The 16,776-nt window shown below is 38.0% G+C and overlaps 2 protein-coding genes across 10 annotated transcripts in view; both read left to right on the top strand.

Annotated features, from left to right (window-relative positions):
* The first annotated feature begins 236 nt into the window (after positions 1-236).
* On the top strand, positions 237-2,094 carry LOC120896313 (4-hydroxybenzoate polyprenyltransferase, mitochondrial). 3 transcript variants are annotated; one of them, XM_040300322.1, is made up of 3 exons: positions 237-320; positions 377-1,605; positions 1,683-2,094. In XM_040300322.1, exons 2-3 carry the CDS (start codon positions 505-507, stop codon positions 1,896-1,898), a joined length of 1,317 nt encoding a protein of 438 aa, XP_040156256.1. In that variant the 5' UTR covers positions 237-320; positions 377-504; the 3' UTR covers positions 1,899-2,094. The 3 variants fall into 3 exon arrangements, with proteins under 3 accessions (XP_040156256.1, XP_040156257.1, XP_040156255.1); XM_040300323.1 differs by having other exon boundaries at positions 259-304; XM_040300321.1 differs by having other exon boundaries at positions 311-1,605.
* A 676-nt stretch (positions 2,095-2,770) lies between these two features.
* Positions 2,771-16,776, top strand: part of LOC120893863 (dedicator of cytokinesis protein 4) — a 60,560-nt gene continuing 46,554 nt past the window's right edge. For 2 of the 7 annotated variants that reach the window (XM_040296012.1, XM_040296006.1), the window contains exons 1-4: positions 2,984-3,095; positions 4,589-4,858; positions 14,345-14,586; positions 14,673-14,821. In XM_040296012.1, the coding sequence (XP_040151946.1) occupies positions 4,822-4,858; positions 14,345-14,586; positions 14,673-14,821 (428 nt within the window). In that variant the 5' untranslated portion in view covers positions 2,984-3,095; positions 4,589-4,821. Of the gene's footprint in view, positions 2,874-2,983; positions 3,096-3,127; positions 3,315-3,357; positions 3,549-3,576; positions 3,659-3,692; positions 4,079-4,588; positions 4,859-14,344; positions 14,587-14,672; positions 14,822-16,776 lie in introns of those variants that run through there. The other 5 variants (XM_040296009.1, XM_040296011.1, XM_040296007.1 and 2 more) reach the window with 5 other exon arrangements.

Raw genomic sequence — 16,776 nt, 5'->3', positions numbered from 1 at the left:
GGTGAGTTTATGACAGTGTGTGCTGTCGTGAAGTTTTAATTTAAAAAAATGTTTTAGCTTTCGTAAAATAATCCGAACAAATGCCATGTTCTAGGGGAAAAAAACTCAAAAATCAATCGGATACAATTATTAAATATTGATGTATTGAGGAACGCCTTCTTATAATAGTTTGTTTCCTAGATAAATCGATGGTGAGAAATGTATGGTGAGGAAGAACCGGTGAATCACATATTGTACTGCAAATATCTTGGTAAAGCATAGCTTATTGTTGTGGTTATACGCACTTTGGTCATCCATCAGTCACGTAATTTTCTCGTGGTGTATTGCAAAATATTATTCTTTTCAGTTCTAGTCCATTCATTCTACGCTCTTTTAGGCTGCAAATGAAATCGTGCTGAATATCATGTCGAAATAATGTGAAATATAAACGTGTGGCATGTGCATTATCATCCTGTCCTTAAATTACGACATTTGAAAACGACCGGCGCCAATTCTTCGAAGGCCATGATAGGAAGAAGCGTGTGGAGAGGAGGAGTAGGCAGCAGCATCACCTTCTTCCATGGCTGGCCGTGGAGCAGACACTCACATGTAGTGCGACCGATGTACCCGAAACGAACCATATGTTTCCCGCTTAGTCGAAACATAACGCTGTTTCCGATACGGCTACCGGCAAGGCCAGTTGCGGGGAGAAGATTTCCATACACAACCAATCTTGGTCATAAACTTATGCTGCATCCACGCGAGGTGGAATCGATACCAAATAACATCAGCGTGCTCAATGTTCGGAGCATTGCAAGTGATAATAGCGATAAAACGCGGACTACACGGTTGGAGCGAAAAGAAGCGCGAACATGGCAGCAACAAATCTCGCCTTACGCGAGGTTAATGCGTATCGATAGGCCCATCGGTTCGTGGTTACTCTTTTGGCCATGTGGTTGGAGTATTGCGCTTAGTGCTCCGGCAGGATGTTGGCCGGATCCGATGATGCTTGGCCTGTTCGGCGTTGGAGCTTTCGTGATGCGTGGTGCAGGCTGCACGATAAACGATCTATGGGACCGTGACATAGATGCAAAGGTCGAACGTACACGAAACCGACCGCTCGTATCGGGAGAGATCGCCCCATTTGATGCAGTCGTGTTCCTGGCGGGCCAGCTGGGGGTAGGATTGTTGGTGCTGCTCCAATTAAATTGGTACTCTATCCTGTTAGGCGCTAGCTCCCTGGGCCTAGTCATAGTTTATCCTTTGATGAAGCGTGTCACCTATTGGCCGCAATTGATGCTTGGCGCTACCTTCAATTGGGGTGCCTTGCTTGGCTGGAGCGCAACGCAAGGCTCGGTCGAGTGGTCCGCGTGTTTGCCACTTTACGTTGCCGGAGTATGCTGGACAATCGTGTACGATACAATATACGCCCATCAGGACAAGGTGGATGATTTGATAATAGGAATCAAATCAACAGCGCTACGATTTGGAGATAAAACGAAACTGTGGCTTAGCGGTTTTACGGCAGCCATGATTGGTAACCTGCTAACCGCTGGACTGGTGTGTGATCAAACATGGCCATATTATACCTCGATTGGACTCATTGGAGCCCACTTAGCTCACCAGGTACGCATATTTGGGGCTTAGGGGTGCGGCTGTTGAATCAAAAAGAATAATTATTAACATACTATATTACATTTCAGATTCACTCTCTAAATATTCACAATCCCAAGGATTGCGCCACCAAATTCATTTCGAACCATCAAGTTGGATTCCTACTGTTCCTTGGAATCGTCCTAGGAACGCTGTACAAAAAGAATAGCGAAGATCGAACAAAGGGCTCGGTAACCAGTAGCAGTAGCAATCCCAGTGGTCAGTTGAGTGCCACTGTTACCAGCGCAAGAAATATCGTCGTATAAGGCGATAGCTTTTCTGTATACCTCGTAAGCAGCGGCCTCCACAACATGATACACCAGGTGCTCTCATTGAAAATTTTGATTCTGCCCAAAATGATGTTTAACAGTCACCAATACAAAGGTGGTCATAATGTTCGGAGGGTATTGCTAGCAAGACTTGTTTAAATTCAATACAGTACCAATATCGCATTAAGAATAATTTGTGTTGTTTTTTTCAGTATTGTTTCGGTGTGCAACATTCAATTAGGAGTGTTTGATTTTTTTTATACAATTTTACATTGGATTTGATTATTTGCAGAATTAAATTGCAGCATAAAACTGGGTAGCCGTGGTAAAAGCCTCAACAACATAGCAACGTGTCCGTTCTGAGTTCCATCCCCGCACCAAACCAAACCACATAAATGGGGTGGTCTGTTCTGGTATGGGTACATGAAGTCACTGATTACCCATTGCATGAGGTGCATACCCAGAATAAAAAAAATCGATTGTTGCTCCAAAAATAGAAAGAAATAATAATGAACAACAATTCTATAATGTAATAGTGAACTCCTGGCGTAACGTCCTAGATGGACTACGTAGCTGAATTGGTACGGGGGACGATTCATATGAGACATGAACTATTGACTTCTGGGGAACCAAAGCTTTATAAAACGTATTTCGTTTGAGAATCATCCACTGCATTTGAATTTTTTATGCGATTGTTTGTTGAGAGAATGAGTGCTTATGTCAACCACCAAATGTGTTTCCTGTCAAACCTTCAACGTATGAGCCAACCCGGCGATTTCGTTCGAATGATTATTGTTTGATGTGATTGTGGAAAAGAATTTAGCAAAATTTGGTTCCTTTCTTGCTTGATGCTTAAAGTGACGAATACAAATGTAATTTCACGCTTGTGTGTATTTACAGTTGCAACTATAATGTGAACACATTTCATAAGCGCATCAAGTCAAGGCTACGCAACGGTTTCTGAGTAAACATGTAAGTGCATATTTTTACCAAAACATGAAACGCACTCTAGGGATGTCGATCGTGAATAAAACGGTGCGGGTTGTCAACATTCGCTGTGTTGTGTTTTGACAAGATACCAGCGTATCTCATATCGTAGTTTTGCGTGTGTCAAGCAGAGTTATCACATCTTGCAAGCGTGAATACAGATTCAGATAGCTACCACCCACAGTAGTGGTTAATTCTTCTATCGGCGTAAGTGATTGTTTCCCAGGAAGAGAACAGAGTGGTTTGGCTTTGGCCAGCGAAACATTTGCGATACTGCTATGCTGATGCTGCAGGAAACAATGGAAGCAAAATGTGAATGTTGTTGGTGCACCGCTAGTGTTTATTTCCAACATGAACGTCTGATGTGGAACAACGTTGAAAATGAATAGTTTATTTGGCTTAATATTCGCTGTTCCTCAATTCCCGGTATGATGTTCTTTGCAGCAGGAGAAAATGTACTTGTCAAGCCCGATGTCCGCCCACTGGCATCGTCGTGTGTTTGGTGCCATACTCATACTTGGAAGGAAAGCTAGCGCGCGCGCGTTTGTTTCATAGTTAGGCCCTGCTCATATTCCTTTTGTTTGTGGAATGAAGCTCCTCGTTTCTGATGTATGCGACAAAACAGTGGTTTACTTCCGTAGTGTAGTGACTCGTTTTCCGGTATGTGTTTTCCCCGTTCCGTTAACGTTAACACATTCTTTCAATGAGATAGTTGGCAATCGTAATTCCAGCTACGAGCAGGAAGTGATCGAATGGTTCTAGTTCTTAATGTATGTATCCGACTCACTATCACTGTTTAGCAAAGTGAATAGCGGATAGGGGCAGGGTGTAGTGACGATGTGTGTGGAAAATGAAAAGCCGCACCTGCCATCAAATCCCAGGAGCAGAATTCTGAGCAATGTGAATTTGGCGAATGGTGGTAGTTTGAATGAGCGTGTGTGCGTGTGTTGTTAGATTCACGTGCGTGCGTTACTGTGCCCTGTAATCATTATTTCCCTTGCTCTTCTTTCATCGCTTACTGCCACAAACTTATTGTGGGGTGTTTTGTTGTTGTTGTTGTTGTGTGTGCTGAAGTTAGTTGCACTATTTGCCGCTCCCAGTATTGGCGTAAGAAGGATCTAAGGAATCGGTGTAATCTGGTGAAAAGTGGCAGATAAAGAATAGTGTATTGAAAGTCTCGTCGTAATCAGGTGCTAGGTGGGATGCAAATTTCTTTCAGCGATTGTTCCATGTTGTTTCGTGTGCATTTAAGGAAAGTGTAATAACAAGTGTACGGCACACTGTTTTCGTAAATCTGCACCAATGACGCATATGGCACACGGCGAAATTTGTGAATGTAAAATTGCATGCTCTTAAATCCCTTTGTGCCGTGGTGTGCCAGAAATGTGCATTAGATGTGGATTAGAATTGTTTCTATTGCATATTGGCATATATGTGTAATAATGTTTGAAAGTAATGTAAAGAAGCAATTCTAGTGTAAATGTGGCTCGATTTAGAATGAGTTCTACTATGGGAGGAAGTGTTGTTCGATTCGACTATCATTAGCAGTGCATAGTGCAGTTACACGCCGTATATGTTTAGCTTTATGCTTTGGTAATACGTGCCGAAGCGAATAAACTTCGCATGTGTCGTACAGCTGTTGTAGTGCTCTTTGCATGTTTTCTTTATTATGTTCCCAATTCTCTTGTACCATTGCTTAGTGAGTCAGTAAAGTGAAAAATAAACATGCACTGAATCTTTGCTGATAAAATAGCACTGATGGTTCAACCGTCGCCATAGAATCTCGCTCTCTTCCCTACTACCTTATCGGTATCAAATGGTAGGAGAAGCTCAGTGCCAAAGTTTAGTGTTGTGTTAATCTGCATAAGCATCTATAAGAAGAAAAAAAATCTCCTGTAAAAACGAACCAACACGGATAAAACAAGGCATCAACATGATCTGGTCCCCGACAAGCAACAAATATGGAGTTGGTGAGTAAATACACGAGTACATTAGTTTTTAACTTTTTCATTTGCATTCACCTTATGTTGACACAGATGTCACAGTTAATGTAAATGTTCATTTAAAATATGATATTAAACATTTTGAAAGAAACAGAGCTACAATGGCGCCATGTTCGGTCAGTGAAAGTTATTCATCGGTATTTGCTGTAGATAATAATAGTAATAACGCATCCTCTTGGTTGTGTGTGTGCCCAAGAATTCTTACAAGAACTAAGGGTAGAGAAGAATTGAATAATATGTGCAGAGACGACAGCGTCGTAATTCCCATCAGACAGACAAGAGTGCATCTGTGGTGAATGTCGGGCATGTCGAGAGTTGAAGGGCAGAGAAATTGCATTATCTTGATCATGGATTCCGTGTACGTTTATTTACGACAGGGGGAGGAGGAGGAGGAGGAGGGGGGGGGTTAGCTAAACTGCGACTAGTCTTGCTTCAATGATGATTTATACATCAGATGTACACTTTTCACAAAATCAGGCACAATCAACTTTTGCTTAGGTTAGCTCATTACTCATTGAAGAAGACAAAAACAACAGCAAATGCTGATATGATTTTTATATATGTGTGCAATGCAAATAACCGTTGATGTGAAAACAATAGTGATGATTTTTGCATTAAAGAATATAGTATTGTCACTAATCGTGACAAAAACAAACAGATTTAATATTGAAGCAAGCAAGTACAACTTATTATTATTATATTATTATTATTATACGAAGAGGTTTCACGCGTTTTGGCATCACCGTCAGCAATGGCTTGGTTCCAAAGCGGAAATGGGCAACGCGGATGTGCGATTTCCTGTGAGGTCCATTTTGAGCATAGCATTAAGTCTTTATCGATGCGTACAACGATGTTCTGGCTCATAGAAAATGTATGCATAAATTGTTGACGAAACAAATTCTATTGTTGGCGAAGTGTGATTAGGTCAGCGGTGTCTTTCAAACCGTTGTCTAGTATATTTTAAATAGTAGTTGCAACACAAAAAAATAAAGTCATGGTTTTTTGTTTTTATATTTAAGTTTTATTAAGTCTGTATACTTACTTAAGTCTGCATACGCTTGTAAAATTATAATTCAAGTTTATTCGTTGTCATTACGTATAATACATATCAAAACATTTAAATAATGTAAAAAAAACTATTGAACATGAATTATGGCGAGCATAAATGGCACAATTGCTCTAAGATATCTTCAGCCATATCGATGCAAATTTTAAAAAGACAGTACAATGATTGTTTGGAACATTTTACAAAGAAACGAATTGTATTGAAGTTTTATGTGCTACTACCCTATGCCAATGAGCTGATTACACATTCATAGCAAGGCCAAAACAACCTGTTCATTCACGTGAAGGTGCTGCAAGCGCCATAGGGTGTCATTCAACCTATCTGGAGCTGTTGATGCTCCTGAAGAGGATAGAACAAATGGTGTTTATAAACCATGCACATAAAAACCAACTTTTTCAATATACAATTTTAAAAGTATTATATGAATACAGTATAGTGCAATTTTGTAAGCAAAAATAAAACCCAAAAAAAAACAAGTTAAAATATACATTTTGGCATGGCATTGGTGAGAATAGATAATTTTTTGTTCTAGTTTTTAACCATTTGTAACCTCGTAATTTAATTAAATAACAAATACAGTTATTACGCCAAACATAAATAGATAATATAATAATCGTTCAAATAGGTAGACTGACTAGAAGTTAGTTATGTGAGTTGAATTGTGTAGTGTGGTGTAAGGGCTAACATTTTGTGCCCCTATGAGTAGAATTGTCCTTTAAAAATAGATAAATTTTGGTGTATCAAGGAGTTTTCCAAACATGTACAATTTTGTTTGCATGAAATTTACATTTCGTGCAACAATTCACTGATAGTTTTTGTGTTTACATATAGCCATATATTCGCGTTAATAATGTTATAGAACTTTCCATTGTGTATTATTAAAAAATCATGTGAAAGATTTAAATATTCTCGAAAAATTCTGCAATTGATACGTAATCTGAATAAGCCGGCATTAGTTCTTTTATATGATTTAAATAATTTCAACTAATTCGAACCAATTCGACTGAAATGAATATACCTTTTGTTAAATTTAAAATTTCTATACGATTGTAGGGAAAAATCAAATAGTTCTCATAAATCAGTTCTATGTATTGATCAGCAGCAAGTGATACAATCCGTGTCATAAAAAAGCCTGGTCGTATGGATGGCCATTCAATGGAACAAAGAAGGGTAGGAAAACTAAAACCGATCATTCAAGGTTACATGGCCTGCATATACTTCCGTTCTGCAACCCGTCCACATCCGTCTTAGCTCACAATTCACGTTCACTGCCGTCGTACTCCTCGTGCCTATTAATGTACGTGTCTGCGTGGATGATTTTTCAAGAAACGGTTAAAGCTAAAAATAAATATGTTCCGCTACGTCCATTGGATCTGATTCTGGTACATATCACCATAGGCTGGATAGGCGATCCGTTGCAACCTTTAGACCAATATAATTCGCATTGCTTGTCTCGTACGTCGATAATTTTTGGCATGATTTCATCATTCTGGACGTATGTTACATAAAAAAAATTAAAAACAGATTCAAAACTAGCGGGGTTAGAGCTATGTAGACAATTGTTATGAATGAATTGTAAAGCGTTGGATATCAGTTGCATGATTGATTTACCTATACTAGAATACAGGTATTCTCCGATGTACGCTATTAATGCGGACCCAAGGCCTCGAATATTAGCGTAAGGCGTATTTCGAGTTTTTCAGTAAAATTATAGCTAGTTTTGTATCATTTTACTTGAAGTGATAGGTCTGAGTCATTAAATTAGTTATTTAATCTGATTTCAACTGAAGATTACAATTTTGTGCCTTTTTTAATGGTTTTTAAAATTGGACTAAAATGGGATTTACTTGGATTTGACATTTTTGCTCGAAGAACTGTCAAATTTAGAAAATCTCGTACAGGACACGCTCGGTTATCCGCACCTGAATGAGTGCGGATTATCGAATGACGCTTTGACGTGTTGTTTTTAAACTTCTCATTTTTATCTCGGTTCATGAGTTATTTGTTACCTTACATACATTTTCATGTTGTGCAAAGAAAGCTTATAATTTAAAAAAATATAAAGTTATTTATCTACACTACTTTTGACAGAACACAGTTCACCTCATGAATTTGATTGTCAAAAGTGCGGATTCTCGAGCGTGCGGATTACCGAGCACTGTATACTGTATAGCGAAATTGCGTATATCGAGTATGGCGTATATCGGGGAATACCTGTAGTCTACCATGTGATCGTCGAAAAATGTGTCAGTTTCTGATGCGGAAGATATATGATGTTTCTATTGTAAGTGATTTTAATAGCGAGCTTGGTTATTCTCTTGAATTGCATTCCTTAGTTTCAATTGCCAACAGTTTTAATATTTTAAATAGAAAAGACAGAGTGCAATTTATCGCATTAAGCTAGGGCATTCACATCATGAAAAACAAGAGAAAGATCGATTACAGCAAACATGCATGAAGAAACGGAACGGAAGTCTCATGAAATGAATGTAATTCATCATTCGCATGAGTTTGTTATTATTCTATCTATAGCTTTATCATTGGTTTACTCTGTCTCCAATTTTTTGTGTTCTCTTTTCTGTATCCATTCGCTTTGGTGTTCGCCTTATCGTATGTATGTATTTGTGTTGTTGTTATTCAGACGAATCTTGGTGCATTCAGACGTTCAGCAGACGACGTCTGGTGAGAAAACAATAAAAAAAATATCTTCATTCACTTCAGGGATCCGTTTATGCTGGTGCATAGTTTGTTTTGTCTGCTTGCCTACTCGTGGTAAAACGACGCAACGTGTAGCATGTGAATTATGGATCAGATATTTCCGGTACGACCGTTCATTCTCTTCTCAAGTATATGCAGATGTTTCAAAATGCATGTTAAAACTAAATGTGTAACGTTTACACACTTTGTATGATAAGCTAGCTTAAAATTAATTATTATACAATAATTGTTAAATTATTACAATATTATTAAACAATAATTGAGCATTTAAAGTTGTGAATATTTGATTCCTTCATTTAGGCATAAACACGTAAATTATGATGTAGGACTTAACAGATTTTGCATACATTAATAGGTTCTACGCAACCAGCTATTTAGTCCTTGTCTGGTGTGTACGATCTTAATTAGAGATAGGACCGACATCAAATAAAAACAAATCGCTCTTCAGTTGCATTCCAATACCGTTCGAAGTTTAGTTAATAAATTCTATTGAACGATTTCACTACAAATCGTTCACATGCCCTTAAATAGGCCTTAAAGAAGAAACCCTAAAGGAGTTATAACAGTGATAACTCCGTGGCAGCAGTCCAGGCGTCCTAAATGAACAGTGATCTCGTATACTTTCGATTTGGTTTTGGTCTTGCATAGCGCCAAACAGTTGTTCAGTGTCTGATCTATACAACAGTTAAAAGCGTGTCGCTGGAACGCAGCAATTGTTCTTGGTATATTTTCTGTCGTATCTTTAGTGAATGTGAATTACGGATCCTACGTCGTTAATTTCATTCAGGTCGAGTGTGTTAAAATTAGATTGACGGAATTGTAACATACATCTAAATTATTGCGATTTTTAATCGTGCTTAACATTTTAGCTCTACTTTAGCTCCTGTTTTGCTGCTTCATTTGATCTAGACCAGAAATCGCCAAAATTTTCGACCGACTTTTTTTTTCGAATAATACTTACTTACTTATCCGGCGCTACAACCGCTTTGCGGTCTTGGCCTGCCTCAGGAGTGTCCGAAACCGCTCACGGTCTCGCGCCTTCGTCTTCCAGTCCGTTATCCCGGCCTTAATGGCGGACGCCTCCACGCCATCTTGCCACCTCAATTTGGGCCTACCACGCCTCCTCTGTTCTTGTGGACGGCCTAAAAAGACTTTACAAGCTGGGTCGTCCGTTTCCATGCGTACAACATGGCCAGCCCACCGGAGCCTGGCGAGCTTGATACGCTGTACGACAGTGAGGTCGCCGTACATCTCGTATAGCTCGTCATTATAGCGGCTCCTCCATTGTCCTTCGACACATACGGGGCCAAGTATCCTTCTGAGCATCTTCCTCTCGAACGCGGCTAAGAGGGTTTCGTCAGATTTGGACAGTGTCCATGTCTCAGAGGCGTATGTGAGTACTGGTACTCTATAGGTACTATATAGTCCCAGCTTCGTCCGTCGCGACAGGTTCTTTGAGGTTGGCAGCCAGCATTCTTGCGCGCAACTCAGCTTCCATACTGTTGTCGTTGCTGACCTTTGACCCCAGATAGTTGAATTCTGGGACGACTTCAAAAGTGCGTTCACCTATCTGTACATCACGCCTACGAAGATTCGGATTATCTTCCGATCTAATAGGCTCCACATGATGTGTGCCCAGGATCATTATAGTGGTTGTAGTCTTCGAGTCGCGGATGGCCTCGTTTATGTTGCAATCCTGAGGTTCTCTTCTCGCCTGCTCGACCTCTTATGCTTGGTACTATGCAGCCGTAGTCATTGTCATAGAGCGGACAGATATCTCAATGATCCTTGCTTCTTATAGCATTCAGCATCCTAGCAGCGCTATTGTCCGGTTTTTAACCATAATTTTGCAAGTGTAGCAACATTTCTATACAGCAATCGCAACAATTGACAGGACAACGGCATCAGTTGTTTTCGGAACGTGGTCACGCTTAAGACAACCTTCGCACTTGATGTCAAATGCGCGGTATACAATATCACAAAGTGTTCTGCGGTTTGAAGCAAACATTTAACCACTGCCTATACACGTTTTCAAAGTAATGCACACTCCTGAAAATCGAAAATTCTGTGTTCATGCCTTATAACTGTGAATTTACGTGAAAAACTACAGTAGATTTTTTCTTTAAAACTTGTAAACAACCAATTTTTCAAGCTGTCAATTTACCTGAATCCGTTTAAACACATGTAGTTGAATACTTGCAAGAATCCGCAACACTGGAATTGTGATATTGTGTACTGCGCTTGTGATATCAATTGCGAAGGTTGTCTTAAGCGTGATAACGTTCTGAACACAACTGCTGCGCTTGTCCTGTCAAATGCTGCATTTGCGTTCAATCTGAGAGTTCCTGAGAGTTTTCCATCCTAATTCACCTGGCCAGTGGCGTTGGTCATAGTCATTCTAAACAGCCTTATTAATTTAACCGCGAGCTCATAACGGTGTACTGTTTTTCAAATCAATGAAGAGATAGTACGTGTTGTGTTTGTATTCTGCCATCTTCTCCAAGATCTACCGCATGGTGCATTGTATCACGGTAATGAATAAAATAATTCAAAAAATTAACTTACACTGTTTACCTTTTTTTTGGGCCGGTCTGGTGGTACAGTCGTCAACTCGTACGACGTAACAACATGCTCGTCATGGGTTCAAGTTCCGAATAGACCGTGCCCCCATACGTAGGACTGACTATTCTGCTATGGTAACAATAAGTCACTGAAAGCCAAGCTCACTTCACTAGTGGGTACAGGCAGGCCTTGACCGACAGCGGTTGTTGTGCCAAAGAAGAAGAAGAAAAAAGAAGTTTACCTTTTCTTGAAAATGAAAATCTTGAAAATGAGTAAAAACATTCATGATCATTTTGAAATAACGAGCAGAAAAACCTTACAAAATTCGCAAATTTAGAAAAAAAAGAAATGGTCTGTTATTTAAACTTTAAATTAAATTACTAAAAAAAAAAATAAACTGATTGTGAAAATCGCTTTCTAGGGTCAAATGGCAGATTGTCAATATTGGCTTGCTTTTCTTGCGATTAGACCATCGGATTAATCTGTAGTTCTACTGATTTTCGAATAGTGTACAGGATTTACAGGTACTGCTGTTTTTAAAAGAACGAAAGAACAGAAATCACGTTCAGGTTCACAGCAATGAAAGACTTGGTTCACTCACGTTCACTTAAAAGAACCGAAATGCCCACCTCTACCCCATATATGTATATGTGCTATATGTGCAATGATCAGGTAATAGGTACCTTTCCACGGTACGGTTGTCTGCTGGCATCGCGATTCGCGAGCCCTTTTGCTTTTCCATGACATGATTCTATAGTGGATACAGAAATTGCATTTTGCTGCTCGATTTCTCGCCATGTGAAATGGTGATTTTGACAGGAATTCCGAGCAGGAATCGTTCTTAAGAGGCAGGACTAACGTAGAAACAATTTATGGGTAAAGTTGGCAAAACTGGAGTCGACTCCGATCTGACTCTGAAACTTTTGGAACTCAAACCGGAATATAAATTCGATCAGCATTATCCAGAGCCGTCCGGAATCGTCGGAAGTCGGTCGGAGTCGTCCTGAGACGGAGTTGGCTGTAGACTTGTTGAAGTGTTGTTCATCATCACATATTGTTCATCATCATTACTGCACCCCTACAACGGCCCCTGGGTCACAGTACTTTAATAAATGCTGAACTTGTCATCCACAGGGCCACCGCGGCCACTTAGGCCCCCCACGGTCAAAAACTCCGACGCTCCAGAGAGCACATCACTAATATGAACGTTAAGATTGTTGTTCTGTTGCATATTAAGCAAGGTTTGCGAAGGGGAAATCGAGTCGCAAAAACATCCCACATTAACATTCTCACATCCCAACATTTCATCATTATTTTTTCGACAGTGGTGGGGCAAAAATTCGATGGGATTCGAGCCTAATGTGTTAATTTGGATTGTGATGAAATTTAAGTAATTAAACCAAGAAATGTTAGTATAATCTTTGAGGTAAATGTAGATTAGTAGAAACCTTAGTTATCTGTTTACAGTGTCATATTCATATTACTTAAAAGATTGACAAATGTAAATAAAAGGATCTATTTTAATCATTTTGAATTCATTGAAAATGTACTATAAATGGAGTTAATCACATAAATTAGGAAACTTTAAAGATTCTGAACAAAGCTTTAAACTCAGATAAAGGGTTATTTTATTTTTAATTGTAATTTTTTCTGCAGGTCCTGTTGTACAGTAGTCAACCCGCACGTCTTAACAACATGGCCGTCATGGGTTCAAGCTTAGTAAGAATTGTATTACCCTCATATGAAGGACGAACTATCTTACTATGAGTAATCAATAAGTCACTTATAGCCTAGCCCAGGGGCCTCCAAACTTTTCAGCTCGCGGGCCGCATTGCTTCAAAAATAGCTATGTTAAGGGCCATTTGACACTACCTTTAACTGATGGGTGAACGTTTAAATCTCATTTTTATAACAAAAAACTAACAATACTTGTACAGTTTGGTATTACTAAAGGTTGATTTTTGTCTAAGAAAAGTAAAAAATACAATTTTATTAGAAAAAGTCATAATCATTACGTATATTTATATTAACTCTGGCAAAGTCATCGTGGGCCGCATTATAAGCTCTTGAGGGCCGCATGCGGCCCGCGGGCCGTAGTTTGGAGACCCCTGGCCTAGCCCATCACTAGTATAGACATGCCTTCGCCGAAAACGGTTGTTGCACCAAAGAAGAATTCTTAACGCCTTTTTTGTGATTAAGACATTTTTGGCCCTACACTTTTACTTTTCACAATGCGATAATTTTATTTTCATCATTTTTATTTCATTTTTTTTTTAAATTTATCACACAATGTTCATTTATTGGTGTTTATAAGTAATTATTTAAAGTAATTGTCATGCTATGGTACTGCGCATTCTTAAGCATATCATGAACAATGCTTCAAAAAATAAAGCAGTACAATAACATCATTTTTCACGGAAAAAATGTAAAAAATGTAAAATTGTAAGTAGTGGCCACTTTATATTGCCGGCCATTGTATGATAGAATAGCTTGTTGTTTTTTTTAAATTAAATTCACAATTATGATTTGTTGCCATTTATCTTAGTCATACGTATTTGAAAGCAATATTTTTTTCAAAATAAAACATGAAGAAAATATTTGTCACTTTTGCAAACAAATCTGCAATAGGTGCATTCAGACAGCTCATATTCTGCTCGAAAAAATCTGTCAAATGGTACATTGGTTTTGGAATTCGACATTTGTGTAGCCCAATCATTATCAAAAAAAAAAGGAAAAAGGCAAAAAAAAACAGATTTTTGAACTGGTCATTTACAATTGCATTTTCTTTGATACAACAACCGTTCAAAGCCAGTCTCTACCACTAGTGAGCTTGGCTTTCAGTGACTGATTGAATACCCATAGCAGCATAGTCAGATCTACGTATCAGGGTACGTCTATTCGGTCTATTCGGAGCTTGAACCCATGACCGCCATCCCATTTAAATTTAAATTTATTTTTAAATTTGTGATATGAAAAAACTTGGCACTATAATTACATTACAGTTAATTAAATGGGTTAATGGGTTAATTAATACAAATTAATTAAAATTCTAAATTTTTAAATTCCTAAATTAAATTCTATTTTCCTTCAATTTTTTTCCCGATCAGCCATACATAACTGGCATGGTGATGTTACGCATGGACTAGCTCTGGATGTGGGAGATTGTGTAGAAATCTTGGAAGAAACCACCTACTGGTTTCGAGGCACGTGTCCCCGAAAACCTCGCAAAGTAGGTTTGTTTCCAAAATCGTACATTCATTTGAAGGACCTTTCGAAGGTGGATCCCGTAGTAGCAGAATGCACCCTGGTTTTACGCGAGTGGTCAGAAATTTGGAAACGATTGTTTGTGGTAAGTAAAGTTGATTCTATCAATTGTATGCAAATTTTAAACTTCGATATCGGTTTTTATTATTTTATTGTGTGTACCCAACATAGGAGCGCGAAGAATACAAATTTACATCACTGCGCAAGGTAATGCTGGCGCTGCTTGAAAGTCGACGCGAACTGTTAAGCTCTACGCTTACCCAGGATCAGACTTACGATCTACAAATGAAAGTGATTTCCAAAATTGATTGGGGAAATAGGTAAGCACAATTGATTTTTTGTAGTGACATAATAGCTGTAATTGTAAAACATGTTTGAATTTTGATATGAGACCGATATTCACAGGATCACATTTCATTGTTAAATTAAATTTATTTAAACTTAATCATTTTTAATTGACATGGTCATGTTATCTATTATGAAAAGAAGAGAGCTAGAGAGGTAGAGCTTTGCTTGCGGGTCGCTGAAAAATGTTGAATTATGATGCATGTCATGGATGGTTTTGTGTTGGTGGAATAAGCAACCTTAAAATATTGTTCAGTGAGATTCAATACCGAAAATAATCAATTGTGCTTTTTGACACAATTAACGATTAATTAATTATATAGTGGGTATCATGATCAATACTTCATATATAGTCACTTAATATGATATTCATTTATGATTTATTCAGAAGTTACTCCTTCGGTCTTATTGCTAAAACATAAATGTGATCAAAGAGAAAATAGTCATGAAACGAAACAGTGTACAACCCTGATTCAAATTATATGTTATTTCTAAATAGTTACAACAAGGGAATATAAGTTAGTTTTCGAATTTTTATGCTGCGTTCTTCATAGCGTGGGAGAAGATTGCTTCCTTGATATAGTTTTCTCAGAATAATTTTGGTTGTATGTGCTTAGGCATACATTTAAACTACTTAATACTTAAACTGGTTTTGAGTCTATTCAGATTATCAAAGTAAAATAGGAAAATATGAGCAAAGCGTCGTTTCTCAAGTAAAGTCTAATTGATTGGTTAAATGGATTGGCAAGTATAGCTTTTGTTAAACGCATTACAAAACAGTGAAAATTAAATAATTCAACTTAATGTTATTCAAATCCAGAAACATAAGAATTTTAATATGTGTGAAAAGTTGGACCGCATTTCCGCATTCTCAACGAATAAAGCGGAGAAATGCATTCACTGCCTTAAGTTTTGCTAACATTTTACAAAAGCTTTTTACATGTTTGAATTGAGGAAAAGATGAACTAAAGCTCCGTTTTACGACACACGCGAGAGCAGTTTTTTTATGTTTTCAAGTGTATAATAAATCATAATGTATGACCTCTATTTTAGTAAACCTTTAGGAAAGCTTTTTAAATAGGATAATCATTGAAGTCCAATGAATGAAGTCCATTGAAGGAACCAATGTACATGCAGGAATGTGCTTAGAAACGAAACTAACGAGGCTTAGAATTGAAGGGATTCTGAGGAATTCAATGAAACTGTTTTTCCTCGACATACTTTTATAAGAATAATGTGTATTGAAAATATAACGGACATTTTGTTTCCAGAGCCTGTGTCTGTGCTGCCTTTAGATGTGTAGATTTGTAGGGGAACGTGGGGCAAAATGGTTAAGTGGGGCGAAATGGTCACCTGCATTATTGGAAAATGAACACGTTTATAATGACATCTAATGATTGAAAAAATGAAAGACAATGTTTAAAGCTCACCATAAATGTTTAATTACCTAAGATTTCAAAATAATTGAATAATTCAGCAAATAAAATGTTTGCTCTAAACCAGAGATGTCAAAGTGGCCAAATGTGGCCCGAGAGATCTTTCGATGTGGCTCGCGACCGCTTGAGTCAAAATTTATTTGTAGAAGCTTTTCTGCTTCTACAGTACATGTCAGTCAATTCCAAACACCTGAAATATAAAGAGATGTTCAACTTCGCAGGTTTCTCTACTAATTGTCAGACCATGCAACGTTATAAAACCTTGATAAAAATGATCATTCAATTCCAGACAATTTTATAGTAAAAAGGTTGAAAAAAATGAAGCAAATTCTGTTATACCCTTTCCGACGAATAAATTTGTTAGCAACAGATAGTTGATGAATAATTTTTTAAAGAAACATCTCGCATTTTAGCTTCAATCTCATACAAATGTATAAAACCCTGAATTTTGTGGCATATTATGTTGGGATAGGTCAAACCCCTCTTTACGTATA

This window comes from Anopheles arabiensis, chromosome 2 (genome assembly GCF_016920715.1).
Source record: "Anopheles arabiensis isolate DONGOLA chromosome 2, AaraD3, whole genome shotgun sequence".
Taxonomy (NCBI): domain Eukaryota; kingdom Metazoa; phylum Arthropoda; class Insecta; order Diptera; family Culicidae; genus Anopheles; species Anopheles arabiensis.
Note: the sequence above shows the minus strand (reverse complement) of the source record. Positions and strands in the feature narration are given on the sequence as shown.

What these genes read in the sequence shown, in the direction of transcription:
- LOC120896313 (XM_040300322.1), top strand. Translation starts at nt 505, where the DNA reads ATGATAGGAAGAAGCGTGTGGAGAGGAGGAGTAGGCAGCAGCATCACC. An exon ending in GAGCCCACTTAGCTCACCAG is followed by an intron (nt 1,606 to 1,682) that starts GTACGCATATTT and finishes ATTACATTTCAG; the next exon opens with ATTCACTCTCTAAATATTCA.